This window comes from Megascapheus bottae, chromosome 13 (assembly GCF_031878675.1).
Source record: "Megascapheus bottae isolate mThoBot1 chromosome 13, mThoBot2.hap1, whole genome shotgun sequence".
NCBI lineage: Eukaryota > Metazoa > Chordata > Mammalia > Rodentia > Geomyidae > Megascapheus > Megascapheus bottae.
The window spans coordinates 37,256,359-37,270,273 of NC_143521.1; the positions used below are offsets into that span (position 1 = coordinate 37,256,359).

The following is a 13,915-nucleotide window of genomic DNA, read 5'->3' on the forward strand; positions in this document are numbered from 1 at the left end:
TTTTTGAACCAACTCTTCTGTCCTAAGGCTATCATTGAAATGTTTAATTACATGACCCCCTATCTCTCACCATGCGCCTTCCATTTCCCTTGGTGACTCTGATACCAACAATACCATCATCAATGAGGCCCTTTGACTTTGGACTAGAATGGTGAGCCAAAGAAAGCTTATTTTCTTTATAACTAGAGAAAGAATAGTATCCTTAAAGGAGTAAATACTTTTATCATCCTCATGTCCCAATCAAGAATGTGCCCTTTAAAGAAGAAGCCATTTAATAGATGAGGAGCTATGGCTTAAGACAATAGCTTCAAGGATTTTTTTTTTGTGAGTCATGGGGTGTGAACTCTGGGCCTGGGCACTGTCCCTGAGCTCTTCAGCTCAAGACTACCACCCTATCCCTTGAACCACAGCATTAGTTCCAGTTTTCTAGTGGTTAACTGGAGATGAGTCCCACAGACTTTAGTGCCCAGGCTGGCTTTGAACTTCCATCCTCAGATCTCAGCCTCTTTAACTCACATGGCCTTCTCACCGCAAGCCTACGAGGCAAACCCTTCCTCACTCTGAGATACTGACACTGTAGGGCTCCGTTGGCCACAGGGCCCCAGTGTTTTAAGTGTATAGCTGAAGGCACAGCCCAGGTCTCCGCGAGCAATGCTGCCTGGATGGGGTCCTCAGGAGACTAGGAGGTCCAGGGCCCTTCCAAGGCATATTCACTGTGTCTACTTCTTTTGAAAAACAGGGTCTCCATTGCTCAGGCTGGCCTGGGATTTATTCTGTGGCTTTGGCTGGTATTGAACCTGACATTGTTTTACATCAGCTTTCTGAGTACTGTGATTACAGGCCTGTACCACCAAGCATAGACTTTATTTTTTACGTACTATTTTGGTGCTGAGGATTAAACCCAAGGCTTTGTGCTTTTCTCTGCCTCTGAGGTAAATCCCCAATTCCCCACTCTCTAACATGTGATCAGACTGTCAGGTCTTTATCCAAAGTTCCTAAGGTGGAAACAGGTGAAAGATAAGTTCAATAAGGCCTTGGTTATTCCTAATCCAGAAAGAATGCCGTCATTCACGTATTCATTTTGAGATGAGAACTTCAGTGTGATGACCTCAAGTGTCTCCTCAGTGAAACCAGAATTCCTCTGCATTTCAAGAGTTGCAATGATCCCCATGTTAGCTGTGGAGCTACCTTCCATGATGTGACCGATGATAAATACAGCATGTTAAGAGTTGAGGTCAGGGCTGGGAGTTTGGCCTAGTGGTAGAGTGCTTGCCTAGCATACACGAAGACCCGGGTTCAATTCCTTGGTACCACATACATAGAAAAAAAGCCAGAAGTGGTGTTCAGACTCAAGGGGTAGGGCTCTAGCCTTGAGGAAGTCCAACAACAGTGCTCAGACCCTGAGCTCAAGCCCAGGACTGGCAAAAAAAAAAAAAAGTTGAGGGCAGTTACATAATCCTAGAGCTACGTTTAAGGATGTCATTTGTACTCTTGGAGCTAAAACCAATCTTTTCATCAGCTCCTATAAACAGGATTTTTTTCTCTTTTCCCAAGACAACCCTCCCCCAATTATAAATATTGCAAAGTTAAAATTTAGAATGAATCCCTCTAGCTTCAAGTACAAGCACTTTAATGATATGCTTAGAGTAGTAGGATATAGACATGATCACTTTCTCCTGAGGTACCTAGATTGGCCAGCTCTTAAAAGTTGAAACTAAGACGATGGTGGCTTAGCTATAATCCTAGCTACTCAGGAGACTGAGACCTGAGGATAAAGTTTCAAAGCAAGCATGGCATCAAAGTCCCTGAGACTATCTCTAACCAGCAGAGCCAGAGGTGGAAGTGTGGCTCCAGTGGTGTCCTTGAGAGCAGAAAGGGCAAGCAAAGAGCATGGCAACACTACCAGGCAACAAGAAAAAAAGCTGTAAACAAAAAAATGGGATACATTAGTGGTTCACATCTGTAATCCAAGCTACTCTGAAAGTGGTAACACTCTGGTGGAAACACATCTGGAATCCCAGTACTCTGGAAGATGAGGCAGAAGACTGAGTTAGAGGTCAGCCTGGATTACAAAGTCAGATCCTACTTTAGGGGAAAAAGAAAAAGACAAATACCAATGGAGCATTTGCCCAGTACTCAGTCAGGGTCAACAAAACCAACTTGTAGGAAATAGTGCTGTGACTCAAGTGCTAGACTTGAGCTGAAGAGCTCAGGGACAGCACCCAGGCCCAGAGTTAAAGCCCCAAGAATGACAAAAAAACAAAAACACAAGTTGGAGACATAGCTAACTTCCGAAAGCTGTTGAGATGCAGCTAAACATGATGGATTCCTGGAATGGAGGATTTTCTGTAAGAAAGAAACACAAATAAGTTACTCTTTAGTTGCCAGCTCTGCTAGGGTATTATTAGTTCATGTATTATAACAAACTGTACTATTACCAACAGATAACACAGAAAAGTCATTTATGAAAACATGAGAACTCTGAGCTTACAGCTGTAGACCTTTAATCTGAGCTTGAAATTCTTAAATTTGCCTAATATCTACTGTATGTGTACAGTAGTCATACACACATATACACACATACACCACAGTCAAAACAATGAGCCAGTAGTTCAAGACATCAGGATGGCAGTTCCAGGTCAGCCCTGGCAGAAATGTATGCAAGACGATTTCAGTGGATGAAGAAGCTAGATGAGGTAGCTTGCACCTGTTATTATAGCTACATCAGTGCGAAGTGTAAGATAGGATCTTAGTCTAGTCACATGCCTAAGCAGGAAGTGAAACTACCTCAAAAGTAACCAATGCAAGCTGGGCACCAGTAGTTCACACCTGTAAACCTAGCTACTCGGGAGGCTGAGATCTAAGGACTGCAGTTTGAAGCCAGTTGGAGCAGGAAAAGTCCGTGAGATTCTTATCTGCAATTACCCACCAGAAAACCAAGAGTGGTGCTGTGGCTTTAAGTGGTAGAACACTAGCCTTGAGCAGAAAAAGCTCAGGGACAGTGCTTTGGCCCTGAATTCAAGTCCCACAACTGGAAGAAAAAGTAATAACCAATGAAAAAAAGGGCTGAAGGAATGGCTCCAGTGGTAAACAGGCTGCCTGGTAAACACACAGCCCTGAGTCCAAACCCCACCATTTTGAGATATAGTGGGGAGGAGGTTAAAGAGAAAATGAACACTTTAGGCTTAACTCTCATTAGCAGAAAAGTCTTTTATTTCTTTTAAGAACAAACCACATCCAAGGCTTTAACTACAGACAACCCAAAATAGCCTTTGACAGCTTTAGGTGCTAGAGTACAGACACACAGTAGGAGAAACAATCACAGCTGAAGCCCACACCAACTTGGCTCAGGACAGTAGAGCTCTGCTAGTGCTGGGGTATGGGGAAAGCATGAAGGAAGGAGACAGCTGAGTTTACAAGGACAAGCACAGTCGGCTGCTTGGGCAGGGATGTGTGCTCGGGCTATGGGAAGGGAGAACAACCAGCCCTCTCCCACAGAGCTTAGGCTGCCTTGCAGAGGGCCACAGCAGAAAAGCGGACCTCTCCTTGTTCACGCTCAGTGAATTCTCTGCAGATCTTGGCAGCATCCTGAAAAGGAGGAACAACATTAATATCCAAACAAAAACCAGTAGCAATGCTAATTTCAAAGGGAAAGCATTTCCAAGGCCTGGTTGTGTTGTTTACCCTGACCAACTTCAAATCCCTCGCTAACCTTGAGAACTGGGGATGAACCTAAGAGACTGACTGCTGCTTTGCCTCTTACCTTCTTTTTATAAGTAAGCTAAACCAGTGAAGACATTTTCCTGTGTACAAGCAAACTGATTCTATTCTAGACTCATCTTTAGGTCAAAAAGGTCTATAGCCAATCTCCCTCTTAACCAGAATTGAGGTTTTGGTAATCATTTCTATCAGGATCTTGTCAAGCATGCTTTCAGTCTCTTCTCTTTTCCAACAGAGAACCATGTGGGGGAAAAAAAACCTTGAATTTGTCTAACCAGAATCTTTAGCACACTATTAAAACTGACCAAAGTCCAGCAGTCTTAAATGAGGATTTGGGAAGGTTCTAATCTTCCACAATGATGTAACCTGACCAGGTATCAGTGATTATCTTAATCCCACAAGGAAGCAAGGTAATAGTTTCCAATTAGTTCTAACTATGGGCTGAAGACAACAACACATAAAACACAATCAGGGCTTTTGAAGGCTCCTGTGTAAAGCCACTTGCTGTAAAATAACATGAGAAGAATTATTGAAATGATGTTTAAGCCAAAGACTGCTATTAATCCAAAAAACTGATGCTGGCATCTCTGAATGTGTCAGCAAGTTAGACAACATGGCTAGCAGATGTGGGAAAGGCATGCCAGGATTACCTGCAGCAAGGAATCCTCAGAGCTAGTGCCATGGTCCACTGGAAAAGGCATGCGTCCATCTGGAACAAAAAAATTGGGCATGTTAACTTTCCGGCATTTTCAAGACAACCCAGAGGGAAGGTCTACATTCTTTCAAAAACCACTGCACTCCCATCAAGGAAGATATGAAGAAATGCTTATGAATAAATAAGCTGCAGAGGTTCAAGGGTCCCTAAATATCCATTCTAGGTATGGCCAATACATAACTAATGGTATCACATAAATCCAAGCCAGATCCCTAAGAGGGGATCATGCCATCTCTTAGAAGCACTACAGAGAGAAAGTCGGCAAAGCCAGGCGCCATGGCTCAGGCCTTTAATCCTAGCTATTCAGGAGGCTGAGATCTGAGGATCATGGTTCAAAGCCAGCCTGGGTACTGAAGACAGTGAGACTCCTATTTTCAATTAACCACTAGAAAACTGAAGTGGCACTGAGGCTCAAAAGAGCGGTAACCTTGGGATAAAGAGCTCAGAGACAACGTCCAGGCTCTGATGTAGGGCGGTAGCCTTGGGCTGAAGAGCTCAGGGACAAGGCCCAGACCCAGAGTCCAAGCCCCACGATCAACAAAAAAGTCAGCTGGTCTCTGGGGTACGGCAAAGGGAAAGACATTAAGAAATCCATCTCTTTTGCCCTCCTATGACTACTGGTTACCTCATGAGTCCATTCATAAGTGATATCTCAACATCAATTGATATAAAATAGAAATTACAACTTATCCAAGTTCATTCCACACACACAAGGTCAATCAGACACTGATCCTTTCCTAAGCTATTCCTTGTCTGTGATATGGAGAGCTCGGAAGAGGAAGGGTGAACATGGCTGCCTGGAGTCCTCACTGCTTCATTACTAAGGCCATTCATTCAGTACGTCAGTAGCCAAGGCAGAGCTCTGTGGGTATGGCAGATGATTAAGAGCCCCACTGGCTGGCCTCTCCGCCTCTGGCCTCAAACACTGAAATACCAGCAGCATACAACATACTGCATCAAAGAATAGGGGAGAGCATACCGAGTTTCAGAATGGAGTGATACATACCTAGTTCATAGAGATGGCCATCCACATTGTTGAACAGAATAAAATGGAAGTTCACCTTGTCATCTACCTGAGTTCAAGAAATTTTTGAAAATGGGAGTTATATGAACTGATTAAAATAAATTCTCATAACAAAAGTAGAACGACAAGAGTGAGGATTCAATATTTGCATACCCAATGCTATGGACATGGTATTGGAAATATAAACACAACTGCATAGACATAAAAATTTATAACTCTAGACATGTTTTATTGTCTATCTAGGATATACAAACCCTCAGCCTAATTTTAATTATGTTCTAAAATCTAAGTGCCTGTGATTGTATATAGAGATTCCCTTCTTGAATATGTTTGTTAAACATATCATATGAAATATGATGTAAAAATCAATGTTAATAAATTCTTTAGTGGAAAAAAGAATGAAACTCTTTGCTTATATATATATTTTTTGGCCAGTCCTGGGCTTGAACTCAGGGCCTGAGCACAGTCCTTGGACTTTCTCAAGGCAGAGCTCTACCACTTGAGCCACAGCACCACTTCCAGCTTTTTTCTATGTGTGTGGAACTGAGGAATCAAACCTGGGTCTTCATGCATGTTAGGCAAGCTCTCTACTACTAGGCCAAAATCCCAGCCCTGTTTGTTTATATTCTTAAAAATATTATAGCACATGGTCATGAATTTCCTACAAATAGGGCCCAATTCTAAATATTCTAAGGCAGAAATACTGGAATTTTTAAGGTAGCCTAGCTTTTTAGTAGTTACTACTATAACATGCATTTTACTGATGAGGAAATTCAGGCTTATCTCAGGAAAGGAAGGTCAGGCCTAGAGAAAGATTAGCAAGGCAGAGCTGGCTTGAAGAGGTTCTGTTTGTACTATTTCCATTGCTGGTGCTGGGGACTGCATCTAGGGCCTCTTGCATGTTAAACACAAGCCTAATCACTGGGCTACACCCCCAGGGCTCCAATTATGGTATATTTAAACCTTTTAGGAATGGGGTCTTGTTAGTATGTTTTACTTTCCTCACATGGCTTTGAGAAGGGTGGGATGCTCAATTACTAGCAGAGGTACTAATTACTCTGTAAGACTCATATCTACACATAATACTATTGGTTTGAATTACACACTCTACCAATTTGATTTCTGAAGACACATTTTGGGGAACAGATATAGGCAGGGCATCATTTTCTATCATCAACTGGCCTTGACTAGAATATTTTATTCACTATGTTCCAATAAAATTCCTGAAATTATTCCAATGGAAACACAAGCAGCATCCAGGCTCAGATGTAGACTTTCATTTACCCGGCACTGGCCTTCCTGCGCCACGGCATCATGGGCTGCCTGGATGGCCTGCAGGAAAGAGAAGGAGAATTAACACAAAGCTCTCCACAGTGATTTCAAGGCAATACTCTGAAGTTCTTCCTACCTCATTCTTTTCAAAGCATTTAGCTCTGTCTTCAGGGGACATCTTCTCTGTCTCAGAAAGAAATTGTTTCAGGATTGATCCATCCTCTTTAAAAAGAAAATGCATGCATTGGTACAAAGTAATACAAACAGATGCACGATATTGCTGACCAAAGCCTTCACAGCATCTTAATTTCGATGGGGTCTCCTGGGAAGTAGATGAGCAGCCCCTCCTTCCAGCCTGCCTCCTTCAAGATGGGCAGGCCTCCCCATTCTTCTAGCATATAAAGTTCTTTCTTGCTGCTGCCACCCTAACCATATTGCCCCTCCCATCCCTCATTTCTTACAGTACTTACTTAGAACATATATTTGTGGGATGTTGTGCCATAAAGGCAGATCTGCTGGTCTATTGTTAATTGTATGATATTGAGTCCTATAAATAACATCTATTGGCAATGTGATGCTAAAATAACATTCTAGTGAAATTCCTAAAGATTTTTCTACGTCAGGGTAGAAAGTTTGTCTTAGAAATTCCATTATCCACACAGATATTAGCATGAGGATCTTAAATAGATACATGAATACCTCCAGAATCTGGCTTAGAGACAGCGTAAGCTCTGGTAGTGCTCAGTATGGATAAACAAGGAGGCTCCGCCACAGCAAGAACAACTCCCATTTCAGAAGACCTCATCTTGAACCTTCAGCTATAAATTTAACAAAAATCTGAAGTAGACTATACCTCTGTCTTAGGGAGCTTGCCTAAGATACTATATACAAGGCTTTGAGTTCAATCCCCAGCACCAGAAATCTCACACACACTCTCACTCAAAACTATGAGGAGAGGGGGCCTAGAATTTGGCCTAATGGTTAAGAGTGCTTGCCTAGCATGAATGAAGATCCAGGTTAGATTCTTTGGTATCACATATATACCAAAAAATAAAGCTGGAAGTGGTGTTGTAGCTCAAGTGGTGAGTGCTAGCCTTGAGGAAAGTCCAAGGATAGTATTCAGGTTCTGAATTCATGCCCCAGGACTGGCCAAAAAAAAACAACAGTGAGGAGAGTTTTGAATCAACTGAGAATACCACAGTTCAAAATTACAGTACCTCTAGTATTTCTGACCTGGGGAATACAGAATTCTAAATAAAATGCCTTCTACAGAAGAAATAGAAAAAATTGGACCATTTTTTTTTTGTCAGTCATGGGGCCTAGCTGTTGTCCCTGACTATTCTGCTCAAGACTAATGTACTACTACTTTGAATCACAGCTCCACTTCTGGTTTTCTGATGGTTAATTAGAGGTGAAGCCCAGGCTGGCTTTACACAGCAATACTCAGATCTCAACCTCCTGAGTAGCTAGGATTACAGGTGCCTGCTTGGGTCGCAACTTTTTTTTTATTATTTTATTATCAGAATGATATACAGAGGGGTTATATTTACATTCTTAAGTACATTACTTCTTGAACATTGTTACCCCTTCCCATGTTTGTCTCCCACTTTGCCTCCTCCCACCCCAAGTTGTAGAGTTCATTTCCAACATTGTCCAAAGTAGATCAAATGAACATCTGAAAAAGCAACTGCTAGAAGATTTAGGTATTTATAGCCAACTAAGTCATTTTTATTATCAAAAGGATATCAAGATTCTTGGACCATACTTGCTTTAATAAAAATTACACACCAGCAATCAGCGGCTCACATCTCTAATCCTGACTACTCAGGAGACTTGAAATAGGAAGTCTGGTATTGGAAGCCAGTTTAGGCAGCAAAGTTCATGAGATCCTTATCTCCAATTAACTACCAAAAAGTTCGAAGTGGAGCTGTGGCCCAAGTCCCAGGAATAGTATGCACATGCACATACATGCATGCACAAATTTACACATACAAGTGCACATCTGAACCCAAGACTCTATGCAAGGAAGTTTAAGAGCTTTACCACAAGGTCTCTGCCTACATTGCTCAGGCTAGCCTTGAATTCTTGGGCTGGGCTCAAACCATCTTCCTCCCTCAACATCTCAAGCAGCTGGGACTGTAGGCACATACCACCATGCCCAGCTGAATATCTAAGCTACTACCAGTAACAGGGTAGCCTCCTGATCCCCCATCCCCTAGACCGTTTTCTAAAACAGGAATTGGTGAACCACTATTATTTCTCTAAACCAAGTCTTAGTGGAACACAACTACATCTACTAGATTACATCTATGACTGCCTTTGAACTACAAAGTTAAATGTGAATCTTAAAAGATTTACTATTAACCTATTAAAAAAAACATCTGCCAATGTATTCTAAGTCAGATGTGATGGCCATGTTACTTTAACCCATTTACTGTTCATTATGCCTCTGACAAACTTAAGGGCTCAGATTTGCTTAGCCATATCATGCACAATATTACTAGAGGTGGGCAAAAGTTCATTTAAGGTTTTAGCTTGCTGCTACAGAACTTTCATACCACTTAGGTCAGCTGCTCTAAGCTATTCTGGTCTTCTCATTGCTTAGAAGACAAAGAAACAATAAAGAACAGGCCTTAGTTTGCATTTTCTGGTTTGCATCATCTCTAGCTCCAAACTGAAATTTCTAAAGGAACACGTGAGAATGATTATACAACTGGCCCTCAAGTACTTTCTCCCTTTACCTCACGAGTCTGAACAAACAAAGGCCTATTGGAAAGGCAGCTGGACACTTTTTTTTTTTGCTAGTCCTGGGGTTTGAACTCAGGGCCTGGGCACTGTCTTTGGACACATTTTTGACCAAGGCTAGCACTCTGCCACTTAAGCCACAGTGACACTACTGGCTTTTTCTGTGTATGTGGTACCGAGGAATCGAACTCAGGGCTTCATGGATGCATGGGAGGCGAGCACTCTACCACTAGGCTACACTCCCGGCCCTGAACCCACCTCTTAAATGAGTTTCCTCGGTCAAAGAAAAACTCATTCATATGTTACAGCTGGATAAGTAATGATGAGTGGACAGATTTCAAAACAATTTTTAAAGCAATGACTTGGCTGAAAGAACAGAAGGTGAAGATTTTTGTCACGAAGCGTTATAGTAACTAAATTCCATGTTTCTTTAGAGGATGACTGCTGTGAAATCACACATACCAAACTGCAGTTTGTCTTGATTGTTGGCCACTGTGTGGATCAGTCCAATGGTACCACACGAGTTCCCGATGGTCTGCTTCATGAAGTACACTTTAGGACTCACTTCTTGTCCTTTCAGTTCTTCAATCTGTTTTTTCCTAAAATTCTCATGCTGTGAATGGAAAAAAATTTTTGTACCTCACAATAAAAATGCTAAGAACAGGGGCCGGGAGTTTGGCCTAGTGGTTAAAGTGCTTGCCTAGCATGCATGAAGACCCGGGTTCGATTCCTCGGTACCACATACATAGAAAAAAGCCGGAAGTGGTGCTGAGGCTCAAGTGGTAGAGCTCTAGCCTTGAGAAAGTCCAAGGACAGTGCTCAGGCCCTGAGCTCAAGCCCAGGACTGGCAAAAAAAAAAAAAAAAAAATGCTAAGAACAGAGGGCAATGCAGTGCATTCTACCACCTTCGTGGAAACACAAGCAGGCGGTGTGACCCAGAGCCTGGGTTCTAGTTGCTGGCCAATGCCCAGAGAATAGCCTGTCTGCCGCCAGTGAGGCTCTGAGGCCTTTAGGCTCCACCCTGTGCTGCAGTGCAGATGCTGACTTGTTGGAGACTGCCCAAGGCTGTCTAGACTGCAACCTTTTAGCATGAGATTAAGGGTGTCATCACATCAGAAAACAAAGGAGTCTATTATTTTCCTTTTATCAATAGCAATGTCTATTTTACATAGGCATCTCAATCAAGCTATGATCGACTTAATGGTCAACTTTAATTCCAGCCAGTTTTCATTTCACTATTCCATAACATTTACTTCTATTCTGTCCAATTAATCTTTAAAAAAAAAAAAAACAAGGGGCCAAGTGTTTGGCCTAGTAGTAGTGTGTTTGCCTAATGTGCAGGAAGACCCAGGTTCAATTCCTCAGTTGCACACGCACAGAAAAAAGCCAGAAGTGGTGCTGTGGCTCAAATGGTAGAGCTCTAGCCTTGAGAAAACCCAAGGACAGTGCTCAGGCCCTGAGAACAAGCCCAGGACTGGCAAAAAATATTTTTTAAAAAAGCCAACCAGCCATTAAGTAAACAATGAACAATTTCTTCATCTTTTCAGGATGAGAATACAACCAGTGTTGGGTAAAGGACTGTGGTTTTACAAAAACTTCTCATCCTATCAGACAGGCTGTGTCTCGGGGGAGGGGAGAAATAGAATGTGCTAGTACTTATACAGGTATACAGGCATACAGTGAGCCTATCTACACCTTTCATCTAAGACCTGGGAAGTTAGGACTTGGATAGCACATTTGCATAGTGGGCCATTCTAGGAGCCTTGCATTACTGCATGTCAAGTTTTAAAGTTTGGTTCTGTGCCACAGAGCTCAATTTCAATACCATCTAATTAATAAAATGTTCTTGCTTACTCCCAGGCTCTTGACTTATCACCTACTGACCGTTAAAAGGGTTTCATCTTATATAGAGATTCCCTTCTTGAAGTTGTTTGTTAAACATGTCATTTGAAATACGATGTAAAAAATCAACGTTAATAAATTCTTTAATAATAAAAACAGGGTTTCATCTTTCCAAGCTAGTCAGATAAAAATTTTACATGAAGGCAATCATCCTTTAGGATTGTTTAATCGCATGCATCGAGACCTTTCTCTAAATAATTCACCATCACTTGAAAAGGACTGGAGAATTTGGCCGTTGAGTTTCCAATGCCCTAGTCAGAATTAAATGCTTTTAAAATTATCACTAGCTTTCTCTTGAAGTATAAATTTCCTTCAATGTTTTTGAATACTCAGTAGGTGTTCTGTGTAGAATAAATGCTTGATAAATTTGACAGACTGAGGTGCAACTAAAGTACAAAATACACACTATTCATACCAGACTGTTCTCTAAAAAGATCCACTTGAGCCTGCAAAAAGCCCGGTGAGCTTTTAAGGCAAATATACAGCACCACTGCCACCCAGAGGCCTTGCCTGAGAGCTGCTCAAAATCTCCGAGTCATCATGGTTCCGCTAATGAAAAAGCTCCTGGAGATAGATGCTTAAGTGGGAAACCAAGAGATCAATCACATTTGAGTTGGAGAGTGAGTATGACCTGCAGTGATTTGCAGTTTTCACCAAAATGTCAAAGCTGCCACTGGCATTATCCTAATTCCGATAGTAAATATTTTTAACCCATTAATACTCAGCTCATTTCCTAGTGGGAAGGCCTGGAAAATGTCCCATACAGTTTGGTTTAGATGCTTCCTCAACTGTAGCTTTACTATGATGCTTGCACTTCATAACCTCATTGGTGCCCCAATTACTAACAACTTGACCCGTCAATTCCAACCACTCCCAAGTCAGCAGCCAACTGACAGCATTGAGACATTAGCTGGACTCACCACACTCCAGGACAACAACTGGATGTTTTTATAAAATGCTGTTTTGAGGCACACATATTCTGTCAGTTGTAGAAGGGAAATCATTCAAACAAAAGGTGTCAGCAAGATTGGGCTAATAACCACCACTGTCCTCCAGCTACAAGGTCAGAGTACAAGTAGTGGACAGAAGATCCCACAGGAACCCTATGCAAATGATTCAGCACACATTTGGGAGTCGGGGGAGGGAAGGGGACCCCCTAAATACATCACAAGCCTAGGAAATGGAGCTCAACTGAACCTTTTCGTGTTCTCATGTTCAGGCAAGCTCAGCGCCCTCCATTTTAACTAGGTGGGAGTCTAAGAAACAAACAAGGAACTGACAGCTTTCAGCCCTTAAAAGGAAACAGCCAGCAGTCCCCAAGCGGAAGGCTCAGACAAACCTAACTGAGGGAAACCTGTGCGCAGGATTTCTCTGGGTTGTGGGGGATAATGGAATTGGAAGAAGCAGGAACCTACTCTCCCAAATTAAGGCAATTCCGGACAGGTGGGCAAGGATTCAATTAGCACAGTTCAAACAAGCATACACACACAAACCCTCCCACCCCTCGCAGTGTTTCATTCGTGCAGGCACCTTCCTTCCTGAGAGCCCTTGACTTTTACCTCCTACAGGTGGGGCGTAGATGAGCTAGATCTGAGTGCCCAGACCTGTCCAGAAAGACAACCCCCTCCACCATCCACTGGGGTTTGGAGAACAACATACTATATGTCCCAGACCCGCCCAACGGGGGCTTCCCTTACCTGGGCAGTGAGAGGAAAGAGCAGCAGCAGGGCGCAGGCAGGTGATGGCACGGAGCTCAGAGTCTCCTCCTCCAGGCCCAGCACATCAATGAAGCGCCACTGGCCTACGACCCCCAGCCGGGCCAACACCTGTGCGGTGGGGAGAGCCGGCGGACCCGATGCGCAAGGAAGGGGAGAGATGGGGAGGGAAGGGCGCTGGGTCACCGACACCTGCCAGGGGGCGGGGCCAGCGCGCACGCGCGCTCGTGCACCCCGCACGCCCCCACCCGAGTCGAGTAGGCCACGCCCCTCCGCCCGCGGCCCCTCCGCCCGCTCCCCCGCCGCCCCCACGCCCCGGCCGGGCGCAATGACACAGCACAAAGCGCGGCCCCCACGTGGCGCCCGCGAAGCCCGGGTACCGAGTCCGCGCGCCACGCCCTCGGCAGCGCTTCCCGGCGCAGCCTCCTCCGCCCTCCCCTGACCGGGGCCGCCCCCCTACCCCACACCGCCCGGCGAAACCCTGAGACAGAGAGAACGTCCGCCCCGCGACCACGGCCGGGCGCTGGGTGACGCGATGGGCGCCTCCCCAGGCCGACGATGCCGGGGGAGACAGGGGCTGCGCGAGACGCCACTCACTTTGTTCAGCATCTGAAAGGAAAAAGAAAAAAGAAAAACGATTGGGATGGGAGGCCGTGGCCGAACGTCCGCCGAGCGCTCCTCGGGCAGCGGAGCCCCGGGCACTCACCTCGGGGTTGATCTCCATCGGCTTCAGCTGCATCTTGGCCAACCGCCGCAGGTGCCTCCGCCCAGAGAAGAGAAAACAGCGAGCGGAGCCGCCCAGGCTCCCGCTATAAAGCGCCG

General features: G+C 44.1%; 1 protein-coding gene across 1 annotated transcript; it reads right to left on the reverse strand.

The window, feature by feature from the left end:
- Nucleotides 1-3,194: 3,194 nt before the first annotated feature.
- Nucleotides 3,195-13,887, reverse strand: Uchl1 (ubiquitin C-terminal hydrolase L1). The gene is made up of 9 exons (XM_090343665.1): nt 13,800-13,887; nt 13,691-13,702; nt 13,076-13,204; nt 9,939-10,089; nt 6,868-6,953; nt 6,744-6,791; nt 5,442-5,508; nt 4,371-4,429; nt 3,195-3,588 (listed from the first exon to the last, which is right to left on the reverse strand). Exons 1-9 carry the CDS (start codon nt 13,830-13,832, stop codon nt 3,502-3,504), a joined length of 672 nt encoding a protein of 223 aa, XP_090199791.1. The 5' UTR covers nt 13,833-13,887; the 3' UTR covers nt 3,195-3,501.
- Between the last annotated feature and the right edge of the window lie 28 nt (nt 13,888-13,915).